This window comes from Micromesistius poutassou (assembly GCF_964030765.1).
Source record: "Micromesistius poutassou genome assembly, chromosome: 12".
NCBI lineage: Eukaryota > Metazoa > Chordata > Actinopteri > Gadiformes > Gadidae > Micromesistius > Micromesistius poutassou.
This window is the reverse complement of record NC_140282.1, coordinates 16,164,761-16,190,401: the sequence shown is the minus strand read 5'-3', so window position 1 is coordinate 16,190,401 and position 25,641 is coordinate 16,164,761. Positions and strand designations below refer to the sequence as shown.

At 44.4% G+C, this 25,641-nt stretch overlaps 4 protein-coding genes across 4 annotated transcripts in view; 3 read left to right on the top strand and 1 right to left on the bottom strand.

Moving 5' to 3' along the window:
* cbfa2t3 (CBFA2/RUNX1 partner transcriptional co-repressor 3) overlaps positions 1 to 1,731 on the top strand; it is a gene marked incomplete at its 5' end in the record, with an annotated part of 19,597 nt that extends 17,866 nt beyond the window's left edge. Inside the window, 2 exons of the mRNA XM_084476362.1 lie at positions 625 to 815; positions 1,238 to 1,731. Of these exons, the coding sequence (XP_084332488.1) occupies positions 625 to 815; positions 1,238 to 1,672 (626 nt within the window). The 3' untranslated portion in view covers positions 1,673 to 1,731. The remainder of the gene's footprint in view (positions 1 to 624; positions 816 to 1,237) is intronic.
* A 5,472-nt stretch (positions 1,732 to 7,203) lies between these two features.
* Positions 7,204 to 9,590, top strand: pabpn1l (PABPN1 like, cytoplasmic; the record flags this gene model as incomplete). Its single annotated transcript, XM_084476154.1, is given in 8 exon segments — positions 7,204 to 7,269; positions 7,686 to 7,809; positions 8,352 to 8,419; positions 8,502 to 8,702; positions 8,704 to 8,733; positions 8,735 to 8,766; positions 8,862 to 8,949; positions 9,264 to 9,590. Coding segments are annotated over 8 exon segments (936 nt in total).
* An 802-nt stretch (positions 9,591 to 10,392) lies between these two features.
* Positions 10,393 to 14,399, bottom strand: trappc2l (trafficking protein particle complex subunit 2L). The gene is made up of 5 exons (XM_084475793.1): positions 14,345 to 14,399; positions 13,481 to 13,653; positions 11,938 to 12,025; positions 10,724 to 10,803; positions 10,393 to 10,542 (listed from the first exon to the last, which is right to left on the bottom strand). Exons 1-5 carry the CDS (start codon positions 14,375 to 14,377, stop codon positions 10,497 to 10,499), a joined length of 420 nt encoding a protein of 139 aa, XP_084331919.1. The 5' UTR covers positions 14,378 to 14,399; the 3' UTR covers positions 10,393 to 10,496.
* A 266-nt stretch (positions 14,400 to 14,665) lies between these two features.
* galns (galactosamine (N-acetyl)-6-sulfatase) overlaps positions 14,666 to 25,641 on the top strand; it is a gene marked incomplete at its 3' end in the record, with an annotated part of 14,263 nt that continues 3,287 nt past the window's right edge. The window contains exons 1-9 of the mRNA XM_084476361.1: positions 14,666 to 14,781; positions 16,740 to 16,863; positions 17,122 to 17,196; positions 17,336 to 17,438; positions 19,598 to 19,741; positions 19,993 to 20,059; positions 20,159 to 20,286; positions 20,446 to 20,585; positions 20,914 to 21,017. Coding sequence (XP_084332487.1) covers positions 14,668 to 14,781; positions 16,740 to 16,863; positions 17,122 to 17,196; positions 17,336 to 17,438; positions 19,598 to 19,741; positions 19,993 to 20,059; positions 20,159 to 20,286; positions 20,446 to 20,585; positions 20,914 to 21,017 — 999 coding nt within the window. The 5' untranslated portion in view covers positions 14,666 to 14,667. The remainder of the gene's footprint in view (positions 14,782 to 16,739; positions 16,864 to 17,121; positions 17,197 to 17,335; positions 17,439 to 19,597; positions 19,742 to 19,992; positions 20,060 to 20,158; positions 20,287 to 20,445; positions 20,586 to 20,913; positions 21,018 to 25,641) is intronic.

Below are 25,641 nucleotides of genomic sequence, written 5' to 3'. Positions count from 1 at the left end.
GTATGGCTCTTACTCAAAATAAAAATAACCTCTTCATGTAACAGAAAGATTTCTAAATAGCTTAGCCCCCTCTGTTAATGTTGATTTGAAACTTGGGGTGCCACAGTTAATCTTAAATATCACCAAACTCACTCAGTTATGAGTGATGAAAGCCAGAAATCCCAGAACATTTGCTGAAGATCCAAAATGGAGGAAGCAGCGATTAGGAGACATGTGCTGTTGTCGGTGTTGAGGGGGAGTGCGACTGGATGTGTGAATGAATGTTTAAAGTCTGTTATCTCATTCAGACAGAAGGCCCTGCATGTTGGATGATGTACATCTGTTAGCCGGGGAAGTGGAACACCACGAGAGCTTAGACACGCTGAATAAAGAATGACAGCAACTAACCCGTCGCTTTCTCTATCTTTTACTCCTTCGTTTGCTCCATCCCCCTTTACCCCTCCATCTTTCTCCTTCTATTCTCTCTGTCCATCTGTGTTTCTGTCTCTTTCTCTACCTCTCTATCCTCTCTCGTTCTCTCTATATATCTCTCCTCCCCCCCCCACCTCTCTCTGTTATCCCCTCCACCTTATCGCTCTCTTTCTCTCTCTCTCTCTCTCTCTCTCTCTCTCCCTCTCCCTCCAGAGGAAGCAGTGAACGAGGTGAAGCGGCAGGCGGTGTCCGAGCTCCAGAAGGCGGTATCGGACGCGGAGAGAAAGGCCCACGAGATGATCACGGCGGAGCGGTCCAAGATGGAGCGAGCCCTCGCCGAGGCAAAGAGACAAGCCTCAGAGGACGCACTGACCGTCATCAACCAGCAGGAGGACTCCAGCGAAGTGAGCACCACACACACAGACATACATACACACACACACACACACACACACAAACACATGCACGCCAACACACACACACACACACAAACACATGCATGCCAACACACACACAAACCCAAAGATATACACACACACACACAGACACGCATATATTCTCAAAAATATCAAACGTTATATTCAATCACAAATACATCATACAACACAGACACACTCAGGGCATACTCAAAACACACAAACACACATTCCGACATTCAAAACCACATTTGCACAAACACACAAACAACCCAGCTATAGCAACACCAAACTCCCCCCAACCCCCTGAACATGAGGGGTGTTTCCCCCCCGGGCGGCGTATCTGGCAGCAGGGAGCCACGTCTTTACCAAAGCCCTGCCTCTTTCCCCCCCCACTGTCCACCCTCCAGAGCTGCTGGAACTGCGGGCGCAAGGCCAGCGAGACGTGCAGCGGCTGCAACACGGCTCGCTACTGCGGCTCCTTCTGCCAGCACAAGGACTGGGAGAAGCACCACCACGTGTGCGGCAAGGGCCTGCAGGGCCTCCCGGGGAGCAGCGCCGTGCCGCTGGGCACCCCGTCCTCCTCCTCCTCCTCCTCCTCCTCCTCCTCCTCCTCCTCCTCCTCCGCGGCCGCCAACCCCGGGGCGCCCCCCTCCCACGGTGAGGCCGCCGCCGGCCCCCCCCAGGGCGCCCTCTCTCTGGCGGGCCAGGGCGTCTTGTCGTCGTCGTCCGTCGTCTCCCTCAGCCCCAAAGAGAGCGGCGGCGGCGGCGGCGGCGGCTCCAGTAGCGCCTCGCGCTCCACCACGCCCGCCACCCCGGCGCTGCTCGACGCCGCCTCGCGCTGACGCCGCCGAGCATCTCCCGCCGCCACCTCCTCCCCGGACCTTGACAACCCGATCCCCTGCTTACCCCCCCCCCCCTACGTTGTGTGCCCCCCCCCCCCCCTCTAGAAATGGCTGCTACAGTGCCCACCACTCCATAGAAAACCAAACTGAGGAACCCACGGCCGCCCCCTCTCTACCCCTCTCAATTCACTACTAATCCCTCCCCCCCCCCGTGCCTCTGACTCCTCCCCCCCCCCCCCCCTTTCTCCCGGTGAGAGCTCTGTTGGGATCATTTGTCTGTGTCCGAGATTCGTCCTCCATCTCTATCTCCAGCTTCCAGGCATTATGAGTCCTCCTCACACACACGCACATGCGCGCTGGCACCTACAGCTCTCGCCACAGACTGCTCTCTCTCTCTCTCTCTCTCTCGCGCGCTCTCACCTCGTCTCGTTTGCAGATGATACAAGTTTTAAGTCAAATATCATGAAGACAATAGTGAGACCGTAGCCTGGCCCAGGGAACACTCACTTCCTCACAGTTCAGACAACATCGAGAAGCACTTGGACAGAACAGCCCTTTAATTCAGCACCAGAGAATGTGTGTCAGAGAGGCCCCCAAACCAACATGTGCACTAGCTATTTATCCCCCTCTTAGTGTTGGCACTTCCTGTATGGCATCTGCAAGGAGATAAGCAAGAGACGGTCTTTGAAATGATTTAAGGTTCAACAGAGACTCACCTAAATATCTATCTGAAATTTCTTTCTTTGGCTTTAAGGGAACTCGTGAAGAAAACTCCAAATATTCTGAAGGAAAACTAGTAGCGACATTGCCGATGATAATAATGATAATAAATTATTTTTAAGCTATCAACTACCTTGCTAATGAGCCAAGAATCGACACCAGACCTCTCCACACCACGGCGAACCCAAATTATTTCAAATATAATGGAAAAAAAAAAGAACGAATAATAATAATAACAACAACGACGATCCAAACTTTGTATTACACTGCCAAAGTGACAAATCAGGACATAGGAGGAGCACTCATCTTTAAAACCAAACGTCAACCACACGTCCTCTGCTGAACGGCCAGCATGGGAGAGTCAGTGCCGGAGTCCTGTTACCAGAGGAGCTTACTGTGTCTGACCTACGAGGACAGCGCGGGAGTGCTGGAGAACACAGAACACTGACGTGAAGGTGGGCTGCAGGCTGGCCGGCTGCTGTGTTTGTGATGTCGGTTATTTTTTTTCAAAACACAATCCGAATGAAAAGATAGAAATGAAAAAGGCTGCTCTGTCGGAAGAAACAAGGCGAAGGAGCTGAGCTGCCCCAAAAAACCTCAAAACAAACTTGAAACCTTCATGTCAAAGAAAGCGTTGCAAAGAGTGGAGGATGGGAAAATTGGAACCTCTTGTTTATAAGTTGACTGACGTGTTTTTTTTTTTTTTATAAAATGCTACGCTTAAAAAGGAGATCTTTCATTCTCTCCCACTTTTACCAAAGCATGTAAAAGTAAGCGACTGACTTGGTTCTCCTCTATACTCCTCCTACCTCCCGTGTCGACCCCAGTCATACGACCCAGACTCCTTACCCCAGCTTTGGAACGAGCCTCTGAGCAGTTGGGTGGAAAGGGATCAAACCTTTGTGTAGATATTCTCCCTCACTTTTCTCATTACATTTTTTTTGCTCAACGTCTTGTGTTGCTGTCTTTTGACTCCAGAGAGACACATCATTTTGTTCACTTTTTTTTTAATTTTATTTGTTTGGTTCGGGCTCAGCTGTGAAATCAGAGCGAGAAGACTCTTTCATGAGAGGAAAACCTCACGTACTTATTGTTTGATTTGTTGTATCTATATTAATGAGATGAAATTCATCCTCTTGTAGAATATTTTGTATTGCTCGCATTGTAAGAGGATGAGAGGACAGAGGTGCAATATGAAAATAATTCAGCTACTGAATGGTACCTCAGCAACTGCCCATAGGGTATCATATAATATAGATACATATAAATATATTTAAAGCAACATCAGTTACTTCATGTGAATGTACATAGTATTTAAAGAGGTCCAAAAAATGTGTTTGCCAAATATCAGAAACCTTTAATGATTTTCTCACATTTCAGTTTTTATTTCCTTTTCAAATTCAGCATTTCTCTTTTTGTGTAAGCATTTTCCCATTTCAATTTTTTCTCAGAAGATGTAAGGTTGAAGGAAGGTGTAAAAGTTGCTCCCTGGGAAATCTACAATGAATGACATTGCCCCTTATAGTCTAAACAAGAACGGATACAGTAGATGACAGATTACATGACAATAGCTTGATTGAATAACGACCTCAAAAACCAACATTATCCACACTATAATACCACAAAAAAAACTATTGTGAAACGGCCGGCCCAAACAAACACGATGTTGAATTGGCCATGCCTCACATTCACTTTGTATTGAACATGATGTCACATGGGGCAAAGGATTGTGGGAAGGCTTGAAGCAAAATGAAGGGGCGGAACTAAAGTTAACTTTATGCAGATTAGCTCGTAGTGTGGAGTGCATCTGGCCATATGATTTGACAATCGAAATTTGGTGAGTACTGGCGACCATACAGACTTGTGGGGAATTTCATTTTCTGATTTTATGCACTTGCATTAACACATTTGTAAGCTCAACTAGACAAGTACCAACTAGAGAGGGTGCGGGGCGATGACACGCAATGCCTCCCGTCCCAGAAAAGGACTGTGAAAAAAAATCTGTCGGTTCCATTCTGACCAAAACTCACCACAACATCACAACAGTCCAATCAATCAACCAACCATACTAGTTTCAAGAAATTGCTCAACATACAATGTGCGGTTTGAGGTTAAAGCTTGAGCCATGATATCCCCTCTCGCCTTGATATTCACCAACGTTCACATCCAGCTACAAGGAAGGATCCTCATATAGGTGTACTGTGTGTGTCTATGCGTTTGGTTTGTTTTGACCATTCTCTATCATTTGTCACTGTGTTTGTGTCCCTTTGGGTTTGATGAAACCACTACTCTTGAGAAGCCGTTCCTCCATAGTCCCATACCACTAGCTACCTCCTGTGGCCAGACAGCAGGGGGTCTCCCTGGGGGTTGGATGTCTGAAGCTGGGCTGGACCCACAGATGGGTGTACACATGCTAAAACTGGGGACAAGCAAAGCCCTGATTAATCGGAACAGTGTTTTCCGAAGCGTTTGAAAGGAATTGTCATTAGTTGTCAAATGTCACAATCTCTGCTTTTTTTATTAGCGACCCACAAAACAGGTTTTTGGTCTTGAAATACACTCGCGATATAGCATATGCTACGTATATATTTTTGTGTTTGCATGCGCATCATCCATTAACCAAATGTCCACAATAACATTTACAGTCCAAAACCAATACAAGCACAGACCAAAGTACCACTGCATTGCTATTGACCGCTCTATTTTGATGTGATGTGAATTGTCAGACCAGAAATAACGAGGATAGATGTTTATGTCTATGCCAAATAACCAAAGTGTCTGGAATACACACTCACACTCAGAGCTCATGGGGGAAGAACATTCCGGGCGTAGCTGCCCAGTTTTTTTGAGTAACCCAAGCAATCAAACTGCTTGTGTTGTAGATACTGGAGGAAGTATTCAAACTAAAACTAAAAGGAAAAATGAGTACCATCTCCCTTTGTTTAGCTGTGTGGGATGTTCTTACATGACAAGGCTCTGCAGAGAAATAGTGAATGCATTTTGAGTGTGTTTTTGTGTGAATGACGTTTTGTTTTTTGTAATCTCTGTCTATGTACAAGACTACTTGAAAACGCTAGAGCTTTAATGAAACATCCTTGTAAAGAGTTGAACAGCAGATGCGTGTAAATGATAGCCAAACAGCCAGAGGTGGTAGCGACCTACAGAGTGCGCCTACAGCCTGAAACCATGACAATTCCTTTCACTTTCCCGCCGCTCGTGTACACATCCCTGTCTGAGAAGACTCTGCCCACACGTCAACCAAACCATGCCAAAATGAATGACCACTTACGAATGACCAAAATCCAACCAAAAGCTAAAATACCTTCTTCCTCTCCTTATTATTTTCTTTGTTTATCCATGGCTTCTGTGTGATGGTTAAGCATTCAGACACGTGCATTGAGGTCAGATGGCAAACACAGTAGAAAGTGCACCTATCAGTCTTTATATCGATCAGTATCTGCCCCCCCCCCCCTCAGGTTTAATCCTGTTTGTCCACCTGATTACCAAGCCAACCAGATTTGTGCTGGGCTAAACTATGTCATGTTGTACTCCTTTCTCCCTCATTTTGGGAAAATACTTCATATGGTGAGCACATAATGGCCGCTCTGTTGTGAAATCCATCCAAAAGGGTTTCAAATCATTATTTATTTGTTCGATATAGATTTTTCTAATATACAGTACAGGGCAAAACGCATGTGTGACATACTGACCGATTTCCTGAACTTATGTATACATAATGAACTCTGAGCGCTTCTGAGGTGCAGTGGCGCCGTGTCTCCTGTAAAGTAAGGGTCCCACGCTGAAGGACAGCGCTTCCCAAAAGCCATGGCTCCGGGCGCCCCTGTTTCTACCTTCACACCACGTTAATAGGAAACTCTGAGTGTTTTCTGAGTGTAGGAAGCATTATAAACTGTATTGTGCAATACATTATTACAGAAAAAAAATGAATAATGTTTCTTTAGGAAATTTTGGCGCTTCGGCGATTTTCGTTCTCTTTGAGGGTCCTGTTACTATTTTTAGATCAAGTGAACTGTGCCAGATAATTAAAATCTGATTTTTATTATTTATTTCTTGCATGCTTTCCTCCCTGTGGCTCGTAGCGCTCTTTAACTGTTGGCTCCGTTGGATGTGTGAAGCTGTAAAACATTCAGGTTTATGTCTGTGATGAACAATGTAACTGTGTAATTAAAATATAAAATCAAATATTAACCATGCCCATGTCTGGTCATTTGATGCAGGCCTATATGCAACAGTCTAATGAAAACATATTGAAAACATAAAATAACCCAACCTGAACTTTTATTTGATAATCAAGGCTTAACTAAAAGTGTAATTTCTAAATCGATATAGGCTACATCACAACCTTCCACACATCAGTTGGGAAGGATCTACATAGACTAATGATCAATGCAAAGCAATTAATGTATGTATATGTATGACATTGTCTGCCTTTAGCCCAATGTGAAGGTTTATCATTTTAAGCAAGTTACCTGCCCTATTTAACTGTCGTGAAGAAACAGTAAGAAGTCGCTTAAACGTTACCACCGGGTATAAATCGACCAATCAGCAGTACCATTGGATGCGCAGGTGATTCTAATCAGCACCCTGCAGTTGTTGATCAGTTTAGCATAGGCATACTTCCTCATCGTCCATTTATTTATCTCGAGCTCTTAGTTTATAAGTTGGCTCTCACAAGAGGAGGAAGGAAAAAGGAAAGGGAAAAACTTTTTATTTTTGTGTGGCGGGGATTGAGCAAAGAAGCGGTGTTGCAGAGAAATTGTTTGGACAGGTATCATGTTGGAACTGTGATAATGATGATGGAAAACAACCACACGTTCGATTACCTGGATGGCGGGGGATATTTTAACGAGGACCCGGTAGGTCTTATTATTCAACGGGATTTGCGAGGGTGGTCTGTATGCCGAGTTAAACCAATGCATAATAAATGTTAAAAATGTTTTGAAAATATATTCATTTTACGAAGGCGTTTTTATTATATTTTTGTGCTGCACGTTGCGACGAGGACAGAAAGTCTTCTGTCAAAGGGCACAAGAAGCGCCTGCGCACTGCGTCCTGGATGTGGGCTTTTTTTTTTTTGTCCAGCTGTAGCATTCCGCATTTCCACACTGGAACCATGGGGAAGCGCGTGTCGTTATGACTCCAAAATTTCTTATCGGGCGTCAACGCAGATACTAAGTAGTATTGGGACACGCTGCCTCATCAATGACGGATTCGGTTATTGCATTTAAATCGCTTTAGTTTATGTCTAAGATTGCGTTACCGTGTGTGTCAGGAGCTGGCAGCCATCAAGGCCCGGGTGCTGGAGCTGGAGATGGAAGAGGAGGCTGAGAGGATGAGGGAGGAGGAACACACTGAGTCCGCAGAGATGCAGCTGCTTTCCGGCAGCCCCCAGCCCGGTAAGACGGCACTGAAAGGGTGTCTGGTCGCACACATAACCACTTAATGGTCGCATGCGTTTTATGAATGAGTCTTTCCAGAGGATCGTTAACTGTTGCATAGACGTCCATACAGTTTGAAGGAATCGTTTTTTAACACATTTCTGTCAGGTATGGTTATGGTAAGCCAAGCCGCCTGGTGAGGTTGCTCGACCGTCCATCATTTGGCCAACACCTGTGTCGCATCGCTATGGATCCAAAGCGGCTCCCACATGTTCCTATAATTATTTAATAAGGGTGTTAATCTCTGCCCACTCACAACCAAGCTAGGTGCACCATGGAAAGGGAAACTCTACCCCCCCCCTCCCACGTGCATCATTTTGCATATTTTTCACCTGTTCTTCTTCAATTTCCTTTGAGAAAACAGATATTTGTCGTTTCTTCCTTAAAAAAAATAAAGTTACCAAATGACTGGAAGCCAGTGTACATGTGGCACCATTTTGTGTTGTCCAAAAGGCAGGATGTTCATCTGTGTGTGTCTGTGTGTGGTTCCCCGCGGCCAGGGCTCTTCTACAACATGACCCACGAGGAGAGGATAGACGCGGACAACCGGTCCGTCTACGTAGGAAACGTAAGACCCGCCGAAGAACCTCTTGTATCTGCAGAACTGTAGTTTTTGTTTATTTTTTTAACGTGTTGTTGTTGTCTCCCAGGTGGACTATGGCGCCACCGCAGACGAGCTGGAGATCCACTTCAACGGCTGCGGGCCCGTCAACAGAGTCACCATACTATGTGACCGCTTCTCTGGACACCCAAAGGGGTGGGTCCATCCTCTACCGTCCTATCATCTCCCCCCCCCCCCCCTACCCTCGACAACCCTAACCACACCTGTCCAGGCCTCCACCACCCATACCCCATCTTACCCTTGTCGCTAATTTATCACTATCCTTGCACACCAGTTGCAGTGTTGCAAGTGGCGTGCACACCTTAAGCGTTCATATCAATGGTACAGTACGAGGTCGTCTGTAAGTTCTTCTGTGCTCTTTTTTTTTTTTTTTTTCCCGCCACCACAGCTTTGCCTACATCGAGTTCTCGGATAGAGATTCGGTCCAGAGCGCCATCGGTCTGGACGAGACTCTGTTCCGGGGCAGGGTGCTCAAGGTGGGGTAGCGTTTACTTTTGGATAATGATTTGATATTAACTGCGGTTTCCCAATGGTTTCCTCATTGTTCTTTATGACGTTTAAGAGTACAATGTCTTTCTTAAGTGGCTTAAGTCACTGACCATTTTTGTACAGCACTGAGTAAATGGCTAATAACAAAGTCCCTCGGGTATGCTCTAAAAAGCTGCCTCTCTTAAAACGCTCTTGCGTGTCTGCAGTAGAAGGTGCCTAGTTTGAACGTTGGCGTTAACAAGCACATCCCTTAGCGTCTACCGTCGCGCCGTAGTGAGGTTCTGTCGGGTCTGGTCCGCAGGTGATGCCCAAACGGACCAACATGCCGGGCATAAGCACCACGGACCGCGGCGGGCCCCGCGGCGGCGGTCGCTCCAGGGGGCGCGGGCCCCGCCCCCCGCGCTACCACAACGGCTTCCAGGGCCGCTTCCGCTACCAGTCGGCCCGGCCCCCGCACCCCGTGCCCCACCCTTACTACGGCGGGCCCCCCGCGGGGAAGCGGCAGTGGGGGCCCCCGGAGTACCGCGAACAAACCTCCAAACGCTACCCGTGCCTCCTCCTCATCACGCCGCCGTCGGAGGAGGGCGGCCCCGGGCCCAGCGGCCACCACTACCCCCAGCAGCGCTAGCGTCAGCGTTGTGAGTGCTAGGGCTAGGGCATTAGCGCTACTTTGGGGGGGGGCCACTGGGGCGTCAAGTCACAGAAATGTGTGGAGGATTCAAAAAAAAAAAACTTGAGTGACTTTTTTTTTTTGTTTTTGTTTTTTATGAACTTGTCTTCATTCCAGCCGCTGGAATGTCTTCATTCCAGTGGTGGCTGGGTTACACGAGGTCTTGCGTCAATGGAGGGCGGAACGCACCGATAAAATGTGTGGGGGGGGGGGGTTAATCAGTCATTCCCACCCCACCTACTGGACATGTGACCCCCCCCGACCCCCTCCCCAACAATGATGTGAACACAGGGGTCATGTTGATCCTTTTTTATGTCCTGTGCCGTAGACCCGAGGACGGGAACCCTGGGGCTTGGGGGTCTGTCTGGTGGCTGGCTACGGGACGGTGAGCCAGACCCGATCTGTTGAATAGTGCTAACCTCCAGCTTTGTGTTTTACTCTCGGCGCTATGCATGATGCGAGCATCTAGCGAGTGCCTGGCTCTGCCATGTCAGTCAGGACGTCCTCTGCAGAGGTTTTTGAGTTGCAAGCATGTCGACGGCTGCAACCGCAAGCGCATGTGACAATCACGGCGCCATTTTCTGTCTTTTTACGTTTGCTACGAATGTATTGTCGAGTGTGTTGTAATTTATATTGTATATAATTTTCTCATGTTGTGTCTATAATTTACCAGATTACGTTGCGCAAGTGAAAATAATTAATAAAAACGATTTATCTTGACTTGTGTATAAGACTTTTGAAGGATTCACACATGCATTAAGTATATAAACACTTTCATTTATTTAATACATTTTCACATGTACACAAGGATGTGAATCGTAATGTAGGGACATTATGTACAATAGAGTTGGATGCGGGGAGGCTTCAGCTGACTTGTACCATCATTCCAGATACCATGCTGTCAAACACCCTGGAGAAAAGATCAGAGGTTGATTACCATCTTAGGCAGACACTAACAGTCACTTGTGTATCGTGTCCCTATTTGAAAACGTAAATTAATTCACGCATTAACATTTTCTTCTTTGCCTAGGCATTTAGTGTTATTGATTCTAGTATTTAAGTTACAGATGTTCTTAGTCTGTAGAACTTACTTGGACTGCACGGGATCTCCAGGGTTGTAGAAAGGGTTGCACATCACATCTGTGAAGGAGTTGTGTAGTTTTCTGAACATCTGGAAAAATAAATATCCACGACATTAATCAAAATATATAGATTTGTTTAGAGATTTGATCAGTTTGTGTGCATATTTATTAAAATGGGTATTATTTTTTTTGAAACATTCTTTGTATTTCATCTTGAACATATCTGGGACTTTTTAATTTTTTTTACATTGAATGTAGTAACTGACATTCAATAAAAAATACAAAAGACAAAAATGAATAGTGAAGTATAATGAAACTGTCAGACAGACAAACAAAAAGTACAAATAAGAAAATCACATTTAAGGGAGTGGGTGACCACTGATTAAAAGCTGTTCTTTTTTTAACTAATCTCAACCTTATGCGGTGGAGTATACTTATTCTCTAGTTATTCTAAGGTAATTGTGGTGTGTGTCTTGACATAGTCCAGAAAAGGTCCCCATATTTTATTGTAGTTTTTTGCTGATCCGTTCAAAGAATATCTTATTTTTTCAAGTTTGAGGAATCAAAGAACGTCCTTGACCCAATGTGGAAATGTTGGGTCAAGGACATTACAACACATTTGATCAAAATCAGTCGCCTGGCCAGGAACATTAGGGAAGGAACACTATCTGATTGTGCCCTAGTTAGACCCAAATTATCAGGTACAACCCCAAATAACCCAACCAAAGGGCATGGTGAGATTGGCTGTCCCAGGAAGCCTGATATTGTGTCAAAGATGGATGGCCAATAATGAGCTAGCTTTTTGCAAGACCAGAACATGTGGGTATGTGATGCTGGATTGCACTTACATCGATCACATAATAACTAAAATTGGTATTCTTGGGCATTTGGTGTATGATCAACATTATATTCACAAGTCTTGTCTTAGTATAAAGCACAGCTTCTTCCGTGGTTCCACTGCATGTTTTTTTAGGAGGGTAGGACGGGATCAAAAACTCAATTTTTTATTTTTAGTTTTACTTGGATGACATATGTGCAGGGTGCTGATTGAGTGATGGATGAAGGACGTAGGTATTAGTAGCATCAAGCGTGTATTTATAATGGAAGTGTGCTTTAGTGTTAAATAACCTAGATGGATCCTATCTACAAAGAGCATGGGAAAAGTAAATAAAGCTGAGACAACTCATCATTTTGGCTGCCCTGGAGAGAGCGAGAGGACTTACACTTCGGATCTCATTGTCCCGTAATGATGTGTTGGAGGAGTCGACAACGATGACAAACTTCACCTTGGAGTTAGTCACATAGCCATATCTGATCAGTGTTAAAACACAACGATGTAGGTATGATGTACACACAACTCACTCCCATAATTAGGGGGCGTATGGTGTAATGGCTAGAGTGTTTGGCTTCAAGCCAAAGGGCACTGGGCTTGATCCGCCTACATATTGACGTTCTTTAGCATGAAACATAGCCCCTTAATGACATGTATCAGGGATCACTAGAGGGGTATTCCATCAACCAAGCTAAGCGTAAAGCCGGGCTTGTTTCGCTTAACCTGGCTTCTTTAAGCTAGAGTTGCGTTCCATTAACGTGACTTAAGGGAATCTCCGCTAAGTAACCATAGCAACATTACCGACCAAACTACCGCCAAGCCTAGTCCTCACGATTTTGTCATAAATGTACATGAAGTACAAACAGCGTATATTTTGCTATCTATTGTTACTGTGGCTATTTTTTCAACACATTTTTATACAAATCTATGTATTATAGCATAATCAGGAATCAGCAGTTAGATGAATGGTCTAGCACTTGCCCTGTGATGCACGCGACCTGAGTTCGCTTCCAAAGTATTTCATAGTATTCTTGGCGTTGGCTTCATTTTGTAATTCCCTTTATTAATTGTATTAATTCCCAAATTAAGAATATTCAAAGAAATGGAAAATAAATGGCATGAAGAGTTCTTTGATTTCTCTAGTAGTCCTTCCTATATTACTAATTGCGTGGGGATTGAACCCCGGACGACCGGGTGCAAGTCTGACACGTTAACTGGAGACTATCTCCCTGATTACAAAACCATGGTCAATATTAAATTAAAATATGTTATGCTTAATACTACTTATGCATTCAACAGATCTGTGATTTTTTTGCCAGGCAGCCTCCCTGTTTCTATTAATGGTTACGGTGTTCCCTTTTTGAGTTATTATATGCTTGTACTCCTCATAGACCTCCACAAGCAGCTTCTGTTCGCCGCTGAAAAAGATCCCGCTCGGTCCTTTTCAGACATTTGATCCATGATTCGACATTCACGGTTCTGGGCTGGTTCCATATCTCGTGAACGCGCATAATCCAGGATAACGTTAGCCTGGCTTGAACTAACCTGAGCAAGGCGCGGCTGAACTGCGTTGATGGAACGGCTTAAGCCTCAAGTGGATGTTGGCTCTAGTTCTAACTAGTTCCAACTAGCAGTCTTCCTTAAGTTGGGTTCAAAGTTGTGAAAACTAGCGTGTTTTGACTAGTAGTCTAGATTATTAAATCTAACTATGGAGCCTTAAACATTATCTTTATTAATAATTTATTTCTTATCACAATATAGCATATCAATCAAAAATGAAATACATCAGTCTGCATTTGTCCCTCCCTCCCCTAAAATAATGTATTAAGAAGCGCTTTTTCCTTATGAAAGAAACACCAGCTATTGTCTGACCAATGAGAATTTGGTGGAACCGACCAACCAATCGACAGCCCTAATTGAGAAATGAAGGATACACTTTGTAGTCTTCGGTGGGATAAAGGAGCCCCAAGTACAGCTCTCTCTGGTCAGCCATGGCCTTGCCTGCCGCTGAGATCTTCTCCTCCACGACGTCCAAAGACGTGTGGACGGTGTAGTGGAACTTCAACTCATTCTGCGTAGGGACGCTCCGGATGTACAGCGGGTAGTTCTGAGAACAACACAGCAAGAATAGGGATCCCAACCAGGGATATGCAAGCAGGTTCTAGTAGAATGTTTGAAATAAAAGATTTACATTTTGCTTTTAAATATAACAAGACAATTGTTGATTGCTGCTGATCGATAAATAAATAGAAGTATGTCCCAGCCTCTTCCATTTTAAACACCTGTGCCACTAGAATATGCTAAATTATTCAAGTATAATATTGGGCAAACTAGTTTGGTTTAAGGGGCATATTGATTTTGTGGGGGACAGACAAACAAGGTTAGGAAACACTTTTATAAAACCCACATTGGCTTACACTGAATAGAAAGCGATTCGATTAGAAATTCCGAAATGCTTAAAGCTTTCAAGTTCTGTCCTTCTATACTGGTAGAGCATAGCACTGTCAGTGTTAGGGGTTCGAGTCACTAGTGGGCCCAACTCCATACTAAGAATGTATGCACTCGCAGTAGGTATTGTAAAACGCTTGTTGGATGGCATCCACCAAATAACACATTATGAAGCTACACATAACACATTATGACGCTAAATCACATTGTTGCACCTTGAACCTCTTTGGATCTGTTAGCTTTTTCTAAGTGGCAATAGGCTAAAAAGCTGACGATTCAAAATAGAAGCACAACCCCTCTCAAATTATGCACATATTAGAATAAAATACGTTATTACAGATTAATGTTACCTCCTTTGCGATCACTGCTATGCACACCGCCATGTTGTCTTCCTTTCTGTCAGACGCTGTCACGTGACCGTGTGTCTTGACGTCAACAAGGAAAACAGTCGTTAAGGGATTTACATTTAATGCTGTTTTTCATTTTTTTTTATTGACACTATGGTTATTGAAGAGTAAAAAAATCGTACAATTAAAAGATATTCAGGAATATAATAACAAATGGTTAATTTGGTATGCGCAAGTATTGCGCAATAGTGCTTTCGCGAACTCTACTTTATCAGGCAAACCCAACTACTTCCTATATCGTATCGTCATATGACTCCTGCGCTGCAATGGACATATTAATTAAAAGTTTCACTATAATTTCTTTCTTAACATGTGGATGTGTGTCAGCGGCCCCCGTAAATACCTCAACTCCAAACATTATCATCATGCTAATGGATGACGTAAGTGGCTCTTGTGAACCATTATAACCCACTGGTTGAGTCACTTCCTCTGGCGAGTTTGGGGTTCGGGATTTATTGTGTCAGTCTGAATTTTCTCTCTGGCAGTAGGCCTACTATAGTGTACACTTCTATTTATGTTGAACAAGGAAAGACATTGCACAACACAACCTGTGTGTTAATGCCCTTTGTTTTAATCAAAGCCATGTTATAATTCATGTTTCTGGGCTGTAGTCCAGGCAAAGTAACTCATTTTGGAGCCAAAAATAGAACTAATTGTAAAAAAAGAAAATTCAGCATAGATAATTCATATGAGGTGTCCAGAACAACATACTAAAAGTCCTAAGAAATCCTAATCCTTTTCCTTTACTCCTATCAAAATAAAACTTTATATCCATGAAAAGTATTTTTTTTTGTATTATAAGTTTCTTTGAAAATGATTTTGAATATGCAAATGTGCAATATACTAATCGAATATGCCCAAAGTACACCCTAATGGGCTTATTTTTTCCTTTACTCCTATCACAATCAAACCTCACACTGAAAGTATACATGAACTGTAACATTTTTGTTTTACAAGTTTCTTGGAAAAATCTATTTTAAATATGCAAATGAGCTCAACACTAGGCCTTGACTTATGACCAAGAAGCCATAAAGTCATAAGTAGAAAAAACATGGGCCAAATAACTAACACCAGCCGTTGCTAAGCTTTTGGGGCCCTACCTTACCTGTTCGAAATTAATTTCTATATTTTGACAATTGTGATGCAATAATTATCAACCTTAATTTTGGGCCCCCCCCCCCAGGTACTTGGGGCCCTACGCGCTCTGCGTACTCTGCGTATGGGGAGCGGTGGCACTGACTAACACATTCATGTCCATTCAGTAAGTTAACCTATGCATAAACAAGATCAATTTGAAGCCACACTTACCTGGGTCACTTGCCACAAAAAGACTTATATTGCCTTACCTAATGACATTCCCCCACAGATAACATCAGAAGAAAGTCAGAATAGCCATCTTAGTCATTAGTCACGTGGTGAGATGACATTTTGGCCTGGTAGATTTACAAATTATTGGTATTGTTGGTAAGATTACGAAATTACAGGCAACTGAACAATATTACAACCAACTGAATGGTTCACTCTCACACAGAAGACAGATGAAAAACCAGATAGACACACTTTCCAGACATTCCAGCTGTTTAAAATAATTTTACCAGACACCAAAACTGCGTCTCTTTTTGTAGTTAGCGAGTATTTCAGACCAGGCGGGCCACACATCAGAATTCCACCGTTTGTAAAGTAGCTTTGCAGTGTTATGAGAAGCTAGCAACAGCAATACAGCAATCATTTTGGTAGTACCCTGGCAGGTACTACCAAGCCAGGCAGTTTTCAGGTTAGAGGCCAGTCTAAAAGCAGCATTGCCATCACCCATTGGCAGTAGGATGATTGGATTGGGCCGATGTATTTGTCATACATATACATACATACATACATACATATGAATGGTGTTTCTGCCTATGCAAATTAGGACATATTCAATAAGTGTGGAGCTCATGGGCATATTCAAATTCATTTCAAAAGAAACTTGTAATACAAAAAAAGTTACTTTGGGTGTATTTTGGGCATATTTGATCAGTGTATAGCTCATTTGCATATTAATTCATTTTCAAGGAAACTTGTGATACAAATTTTTTTACTTTTCATGGGTACTTTCATTGAGTAAAGTTTCATTTTGATAGGAGTAAAGGAAAAAAATAGCCCCATTGGGGTGTATTGTTGCCTGGCCTTATTGGCACACATCTTGGATTGATGAGAATTAAACATATTGTCTCAACTAGGATTTCTTAGGAATTTTAGTATGTTGTTCTGGACACTTCGTAGAGATGATCTAAGCTGCAAAAAAATATTTTACAATTAGTCTGTCGTAAAACGCTACTCTGCCTGGACTACTGTGCAGATGGGCTGGGGGGATCTAGGGGTGTTCGGCCAACCCTCCAGAGAGACCCCGAACCTGGATAAGATGGCAGCTCAGGGAATGCTCTTCCCCAACTTCTACACAGCCAACCCACTCTGTTCCCCCTGTGAGTCCACTGTTTGTGTGTTTCTCTCACGCACACACGCACTCACGCACGCACGCACGCATGCACGCACGCACGCACACACACACACACACTCATTATATGTGTAATACCATCACATATAGGCAATGATGTGAATCTCCAAAAGTGCACAGAAGTTTTGTTTATGAACAATGTGGTTATTTGTGATTTATAAATAAATCTTGACAACTACAGTATCCCAGGTGGCACAAACTAGAATACATTCTGTTTGAATTACAGCTAGAGCCTCCCTTCTGACTGGAAGACTGCCAGTCAGAAATGGATTCTACACCACGAATGGCCACGCACGGAATGGTTTGATATTGTTTAATATAATACAATATAGTATGTTTATAATGTATGTGTATATACCTGACTCAGATTTCCATTTTCGGCTCATATATTTTTCCTGCAATGTTGTTCAAAAGACTTAAAGTTAAAGTCACTTCCGCAGCCTACACCCCCCAGGAGATGGTGGGCGGGATCTCCAGCGATGAGATCCTTCTGCCCCGCCTACTGAAGAAAAAAGGCTATGTCAGCAAGATAGTTGGCAAGTGGTGAGGATTCAGGATGTCATAGAGCTGGTACTTTGTATGATATATGATGTACAGTCTATACCCACATTTGGTTCTCTTTAATGTCGGTATAATCTATACAATGTTTCTGCAAACCATTGATAAGTTGAATCTCAATGTTTCTGTATTAAGAATGTGTTTTATATTAATATTTCTAGAGGAATGTATATCAACATGTGTGTTTTGTCCCCCTGCCCCAAGTTCTCATATAAATGCATAAATGCACTTGTTTACAGCCTATGGGTATAAGTAAAAAGTAAACCCGCAAAATGATTGGTCCTCAGTTCCTGTGATAGATAAGTGTAGATAATGTGACACTGCATATATATTTAAAGAATAAGGGATAGATTTATGAGGATGGAATGTGGAATCTATTCCATGATGTACTCCTACTGTAACCAACATTTACTCTTATTTTGGAGATCAAGCCCCTTTATGTGCCCTTTAGAGATTGCTAGAGATGCCATAATTCCAAAATATATTCCCCTGGGTCCCGGGAATGCCATATCCCAGATTTGGTCTTCTAGCTCTTGCAGATGGGGCCCACAACTTGATCCCGCCTACAATTTGTGACCATGACGGGGATTCTGGCTGTCACCGCTGGGCAGCGGTAACGAGGCCTAGGGGAACAGACACAAAAACTAGGGGAAGACACACACACACGGAAGGAGAGATAGATCAGATAGATGGAGAGCTGCCGACCAAATTGTTGATGCTTTCTAGTTAACAACTGACGACATGCAAATGAAACACTAGGTTTTTTCATCAGAAAGACGTAGCATCATTTAAAACTAAACCCTTCAGTCTACCACATGCTCAATAGCTGGTTGATAATTGTGAAATTAAACAGATTCCACATTCCATCTTCACTATTAATCCGGTTCTATTCCCTTATTCCTTATAAATATGCAGTATGACATGATTATTGCACTCAACAATATAAATACTCAATACACGCTGAGGATGAGGAATGACTTCTCACTCATGAGGGCTCATTGCCTCGGCGGCACTTGTGGAGGCACTGCTCTTTCTGGCCAGCTAAACCTTTAACTGTGCTTACATTGAATACATTACAGTGTTCCTCATAGCAGCGTCGCCGTTCCTATCACAGGAAACAAGGGCTAATCATGTCAGGGCTTGTTAAGAATGTTGTTTGCATATAATGTGTTCATGTTCACGTTTGACATGCAGGACATATGCATGCATGTGACAGAAAATGTAATTATGGCCATAGGCCGTAAACATGTTTGCAAATAGGGTTCATACATCATGATATCACATCGCAGTGACTTCCTCAGTTTTGGAAGTAAAGGAGCATAGGAATTTCATATTTAGTAATGGTGTTTTGGTCATAATTGTCATTATGGGGAGATACTGTTTCAAACTGTGTTTGAAACTGCCACAGCGTTCATCATGTGAGACTGGGCAGAACAAAGCTTGATTAGCCTAGGTTATGGTATATTTACATTTATTTAGCATTTAGCATTATTCCAACTCTCTCTCATCACAAAATGGCGCAATATTGCCGACAAAGAATACCATGATGCATTCTGATGTACAAGCCCTATATGGGATATAGGATAACTTGGCAAATTGACACCCTTGAGAGGTTTTAAACAATTCGGGTAGTGACTCCTGCACTTCAGCACCGCCCACTGCATATTCTGACGTCACACTATTACGAAAGTAAAGTTTGAGCTCAAATGAGCCGTTGCACACACTTATTGAGGGGCGTTCTCTGTGGGCGCGAATGCACCCCCCGGCTTGGAATTAGATTTTTCTAGCTTAGCAGACTGAAATATGTAAACATACGTCATATTACAGTCTAAAGCAAAGGGAGAATTTGAAAAAGCATGATATCATCCCTTTATTATACCATATCTAGAAACGTTGATATAAAAAATATTTTTCGGTTCAGAAACGTTCAAGGTATAATATAATATATACACAATATATATTTGTGGTATGCAGCAACGTACAAATGGCAAAATTTTCTTCCTGGTTTATACATAAAAGTGATTCAGACAGCGAAATTGTATAACTATTTTAACAATGATAGGCATTGTATAGGCAATGTATACATATTTTGTTGCATTATGTCAAACAGCCTTGGTTGTGAGTGAATCAATGTCTTGGTGCAGGCATCTAGGCCACAGGCCCAAGTTCCTGCCCCTGGAACACGGCTTTGACCAGTGGTTCGGGGCCCCAAACTGCCACTTTGGCCCCTACAAGAGCAGTGAGAAGCCAAACGTCCCCGTCTACAACAACTCTGAGATGGTCGGCAGGTAGGAGCGCACACACTCGTGAGCTTTACCGCCTGGATTAGATCTCAGATTATTTTTAGATGCATACAACACATACACACATTTTTTCCAGATATAGACTTGAAATTTGGCATGGGTATACAACTCAATCTACTCTAAAGTAGCAATATTAGACAGCAAAGCTAGAACAGGTCAACTACTGGGGAACATCAATGCAGAGAAGGGATTGATTTGCTGTTTGGTTCCACATTGGCCACATCTCTGTTCTCCAGATATTATGAAGAGTTTCAAATCAACAAGAAGACCGGAGAGTCCAACCTCACCCAGCTCTTCCTACAGGTGTCTATCACCCCGTGTCCCTCCCTGCCGTCCCTCCCGTCTCTTTATCTGTCTGTCTGCCGGTCCGTCTGATTTGATTTAGTTGATTGTTCTCTACAGGAAGCTCTGGGTTTCATCCACCAGCAGTCCCTCAGCCACCAGCCGTTCTTCCTGTACTGGGCCCCTGACTCTACCCATGCCCCCGTCTACGCCTCCAAGCGCTTCCTGGGGCGGAGTCGTCGGGGCCGGTAAGTTCCGCCTGCACTCTGTGCGTGGGCTGTACAAATTCAGTTCATTGAATTAATGTTTGTGTGGATGTTGACACTGTGTATGTGGTGATGCTTTTTATGCGTGTAAACACTTTGTGTGTGTGTGTGTGTGTGTGTGTGTGCGTGTTTGTGTTGCAGGTATGGTGACGCGGTCATGGAGATAGATGATAGCGTCGGTCAGATCCTTTCATGGCTGTCTACTCTGGGCATCGAACAAAACACCTTTGTCTTCTTCACTTCAGACAATGGAGCAGCTGTGATGTCGGGCCCCAACGAAAGTAAGAGCCTACCTACACAGCTGCTGTCTGATACACGCACAGGCCCATTGTTTTTACTGTGTGTGTGTGTGTGTATCATTTGTGTGTGTGAGTGAATGTGTATTTATTATGCATTTGTTGTGTGTGGACTGCCTATCTACCTTTGTGTGTGTGTGTGTGTGTGCATGTGTGACTTCCTGTCTACCTGTGTGTGTGTGTTTGTGTCTCTTTATGTGTGTGTGTGTGTGTGTGTGTGTGTGTTTGTGTGTGTGCGCATGTGCGTGCGTGTCTATATATGCACGCCTCTATATGTGTGTGTGTGTGTGTGTGTGTGTGTGTGTGTGTCCAGGTGGCAGCAATGGGCCCTTCCTGTGTGGGAAGGAGACGACCTTTGAGGGGGGGATGCGGGAGCCAGCAGTGGCCTGGTGGCCCGGGCACATCCCTGGGGCGTCGGTGGGTCTGCTGCCCTGCTTTCACCCGCTCACCTCCGCCCTCCCCACACCTGAACACTACAGAACTGCTGTGTTGCAACTGTATCTCTAACACGACCGCACACATGGACACTACTGTACTGCAACGCTACAACTGTATCTCTAACGCGACCGCACACATGGACACTACTGTACTGCAACACTACAACTGCATCTCTAACGCGACCGCACACATGGACACTACTGTACTGCAACACTACAACTGTATCTCTAACGCGACCGCACACATGGACACTACTGTACTGCAACACTACAACTGTGTCTCTGACATGACCGCACGCCTGAACACTTACAGTACTATTATACTATAACGCTACAACTGTAACTCTAACATGGCCACCAGACCTGAACATTACTAAACGACTGTGCTACAGTGCTACAACTGTATCTCTAGCGTGACTGCCCACCTGCACACTACAATACTACTGTACTACAGTGCTACAACAACTGTATCTCTAAAATGAACGCATAGCTGAACACTAAACTAAACACTACTGTAGTACAACTGTATCTTCACTTGACCGGTTTTGCTACAACAGGGACGGGTCCTTTTTCAATAAGCTGTTTTGTTTTTGTAAGCAAATAACGTCAAACTAAAATCACTTCGGTGACTTCTATCTAAACCTTCATTACCCTATGTAGTTATGGGAACAAACAAATAATAACGAATTATTGCTGACGAGAATTCCAGCTTTACTTGTGCGTGCACGGCGACGTCTCAGACACAACAATGCACAGTTATTGTATTAAGTGTGTACAATTTGAGGAATATAGTTGGTAGCCAGTAGGGATGACATTCCCCAACCTGGTTAGAGGCGCTTTGGCCCCGCCTCCAGAGATGGTCCGTCCCAGGGGGTGACACAACTTTGGTGCCTTTTAGTAGTGAAAGCAGATCAGCAGTCAAATCAATGGTATGACTCACCGCAGCGTAATATGCCAATGGAGAAGGGCCAAGTGTGTATAGAGAACGACCCCCCCCACCCACCCCACCCCAAACACACACCCACCCCACTCTCCTCCCATCCTCTAAGCCTGTGCGTTCTGCAAATTACTTTTAATTGTATTAGGGGTGGCTGTGACACAGGGTGGCCAGGCCCTGTTGAGGGGGAGTGAGGGGTGAGGGAGGGTGGGGGGGCGGAGGCTGCAATAAGCCTGGCCCCTGGCTCATCTGGCTGCAGCATGCGACACCCAGATAGTGCTGCGGAGTGGCGAAGGGAGAGAGGGATGGGGGAGCTAATCTGTTTGTGTGTTTGCTGAGGTTGGATTGGACCTAATGAGGACCACACTATCTGAATATAGCAGACATTCTGGAAGGGGGGAGGGAGGCTGGGAGGGGGGGGGGACAGAGGGAAGTGGGAGAGAGAGGGGAAGATGGGGCAGAGGGAGGGAGGATTGGGGGGAGCTGGTGGGAGAGGGAAGGAAGGGGTTGGAGGAATGAGAGGGGAAGAGATGAATCTCCTCCTCTTCCTTTGCTTCCTCGTCTTTTTCTCCTCCTTCTCGTTCAAATGTGTCTCTTCACCTTTTCTTTATCTTGCCCATTCAACTCTTCCCTATCCTCTTATCATTCAATTTCTCTCCTCTTCCTTCCCATCTCATTTTCCTCCTGCTCCTCCTTTCTTTTCTCCCATTCTCCTCCCCTCCCCTCCTTCTCCTCCTCGTCCTCCCCTACGTGCTCCTCTTTCATGCTGGATGGGTTTCTTCTCTGATCCTCCTGGCTGTAAACGTATGGTAAGCAGCTTGTAGCAGGAGGCAGCCCTGGCCTGGCTCAGCCCCTCTCTTCTGTAGGAGCATCAGAGAGCTACTGGGCTGATCAGACACCCGGCTCTCCTCCTCCTGGGGTCAGGATGGGAGATCAGCCCTCTCTTAGAGAGGAAAATACATCAGACATTGTAGAATTCTTCTGATAGAATAATCAAGAGAGAGGAATGGACGAAGGGAGGAGGAATAGGAAAAGAAGAGGCTTGGATAGGAATAGAAGAATATGTGAGAAAGAGGAGATTAAAACTTTATTTATAAGCTGAACTTTTGTTAGCTGAACTAATGTTCAAAAAGGTTGTATTCATTAATGAATGAGCTGTATTTTAATTACTGCAGTTTAAATCGTTTTTATTTCTCTCTGGCTTAGACCATCAAGTGCTCGTTTCACTTGAGATCAGAGGTCTGTTATGTTTTCCTCTGAACACAACCTGTAACCTTGACGCGTTTCTGTGAAGCCCCAGAGAGGTCAAGCGGGTTGCTCTACGAACGCAACAAATACTGCTGATGACATCATCAATAGAGATGATGTCGTCTTATTAATCATATTGGCAAATTAAATTCTGTAGGATCAACACCACAGCACTCAGCGCCAACCTCCCAACCTCCTGTCGAACCAGGAAGTGCATCATGTTACAGACACACCGCTGCTCGAAGAAGCAGCCTGTTATGATTCTCCCCAGGAAGGCAGGAAATGTGTTGGAATGAGAATAGTGTGTGTGTGTGTGTGTGTGTGTGTGTGTGTGTGTATGTGTATGTGTGTGTGTGTGTGTGTGTGTGTGTGGGGGGGGGGTGTTCCAAAACATTCCCCCAGCTTGTGTGGAGGGAATTAACCCACGGCCACCCTACACACACACACACACACACACACACACACACACACACACACACACACACACACACACACACACACACACATAGCTGTAGACCGTCCTAATCCCCTTTTGTCGAGGCTTATCAGGCGGCAGGCAGGGTCCGGCCCTGAGCGGCGGAGCCGGTGCAGGGGCCGGCTGCAGGCGGCGATAACCAGCCTGTTAGCCGCCACGCGGACCGCAGAGGTCCATAGACTCCCGTGCAAAACACACTGGGTAATGAAATCTGCCAGCTAATGAGAGATAAGTGCCCTCGCTAGATTCTCCCCTATTTGAGGTTTTCATTGTACGGCATAGTGGCAAGTAAGCTAACTTCTTTGTTGTCCTCCTCCACTTCCTGTGTGTCATCTAACTCAGGGCTGGTTGTGGTGGTGACGGCCGGTGCTGGGTGAATTTACTTTGACATTGATACTTTAAACAGGCTAATAGTAGGCGTCTTAGGGTCAGGGCTTATGTGGGTTAGTGCTCTGAAGAAGGATGCATGGTAAGAGCTCTGAAGGATGTTGGTTTAGGTTAGAGGTCTGAAGGATGTTGGTTTAGGTAAGAGGTCTGAAGGATGTTGGTTTAGGTAAGAGGTCTGAAGGACGTTGGTTTAGGTTAGAGGTCTGAAGGACGTTGGTTTAGGTTAGAGGTCTGAAGGATGTTGGTTTAGGTTAGAGGTCTGAAGGATGTTGGTTTAGGTAAGAGGTCTGAAGGACGTTGGTTTAGGTTAGAGCTCTTAAGGATGTTGGTTTAGGTTAGAGGTCTTAAGGATGTTGGTTTAGGTTAGAGCCCTGAAGGACGTTAGTTTAGGTTAGAGGTCTTAAGGACGTTGGTTTAGGTTAGAGGTCTGAAGGATGTTGGTTTAGGTTAGAGGTCTGAAGGATGTTGGTTTAGGTAAGAGGTCTGAAGGATGTTGGTTTAGGTAAGAGGTCTGAAGGATGTTGGTTTAGGTTAGAGGTCTGAAGGACGTTGGTTTAGGTTAGAGCTCTTAAGGATGTTGGTTTAGGTAAGAGCTCTGAAGGATGTTGGTTTAGGTTAGAGCCCTTAAGTATGGTAAGAGCTCTGAAGGATGTTGGTTTAGGTTAGAGCCCTTAAGTATGGTAAGAGCTCTGAAGGATGTTGGTTTAGGTTAGAGCCCTTAAGTATGGTAAGAGCTCTGAAGGATGTTGTTAGTTGAGGTTACAGCTCTGAAGGATGTTATTAGTTCGTCTTTGATCTCTGAAGCTGGGTTCTTAGGTGAGTTTGGTGCTATGATGTTTTTGTCAGCGCTTTCAGGCGGTTTTACATCAGGTTAAGGCGGGTTAAGGATGTCCGAAGGACGCCTTTTCTAAGTTTGAAGCTCTAAAGAGATTTACACACGGTGAGCATCCAGCATATCAATGGACGCTCGGCTGGGTCTGATCGCCGGCCAACAGGCAGGAAGTCATGCTTTTTTTTTTTTGATAAAACGTGTATTTAGGTTTAGAAATGAAGAAAGCCGCGGGACTTTAGATTCCTTTTGTGTATAACGCCAAATAAAGCCGTAATCTGATTGTAAACGCTTCAAGAGCCCAGCGAGCGCCCACCAGGGTAAGGTGGAGTATCTGAGCAGTCCTAAGCCCATTGCTGCGTTGACGCTAGGTTGGGTCTCAGTGATAAACCTCGTCGGAAAATACACTGCCGGGCTGAAAGCCCATTGTGTTAAAAGGACGCGTTCGGTTGAAGGATGTGCTTTTTAGGTACGATTAATGTAAATGCTCCGCTAGGTTTTTGTTAGGGTCGATGTGCGATGAGGACACGCGGTAGAAAGCCTAGATGTCTTATGTGGACGTCCAGGACTCTAAAAGAGTCTGTGTGTGTTCATACGTTTTTGTGCGTATATATACATATATAACATATATATATACAAAAACGTATCTCTCTCTCTCGCTCTCTCTCTCTCTCTCTCTCTCTCTCTCTCTCTCTCTCTCTCTCTCTCTATATACGTTTTCTACATAC

Bases quoted from the DNA above. Each gene is read 5' to 3' on its own strand.
- trappc2l (XM_084475793.1), bottom strand. From the start codon at position 14,377: ATGGCGGTGTGCATAGCAGTGATCGCAAAGGAG. The intron at 12,026-13,480 runs GTATCCTTCATT...AACACTGATCAG, and splicing joins CCCACCGAAGACTACAAAGT to ATATGGCTATGTGACTAACT. The intron at 10,543-10,723 runs GTAAGTTCTACA...TCTTTTCTCCAG, and splicing joins GGAGATCCCGTGCAGTCCAA to GGTGTTTGACAGCATGGTAT.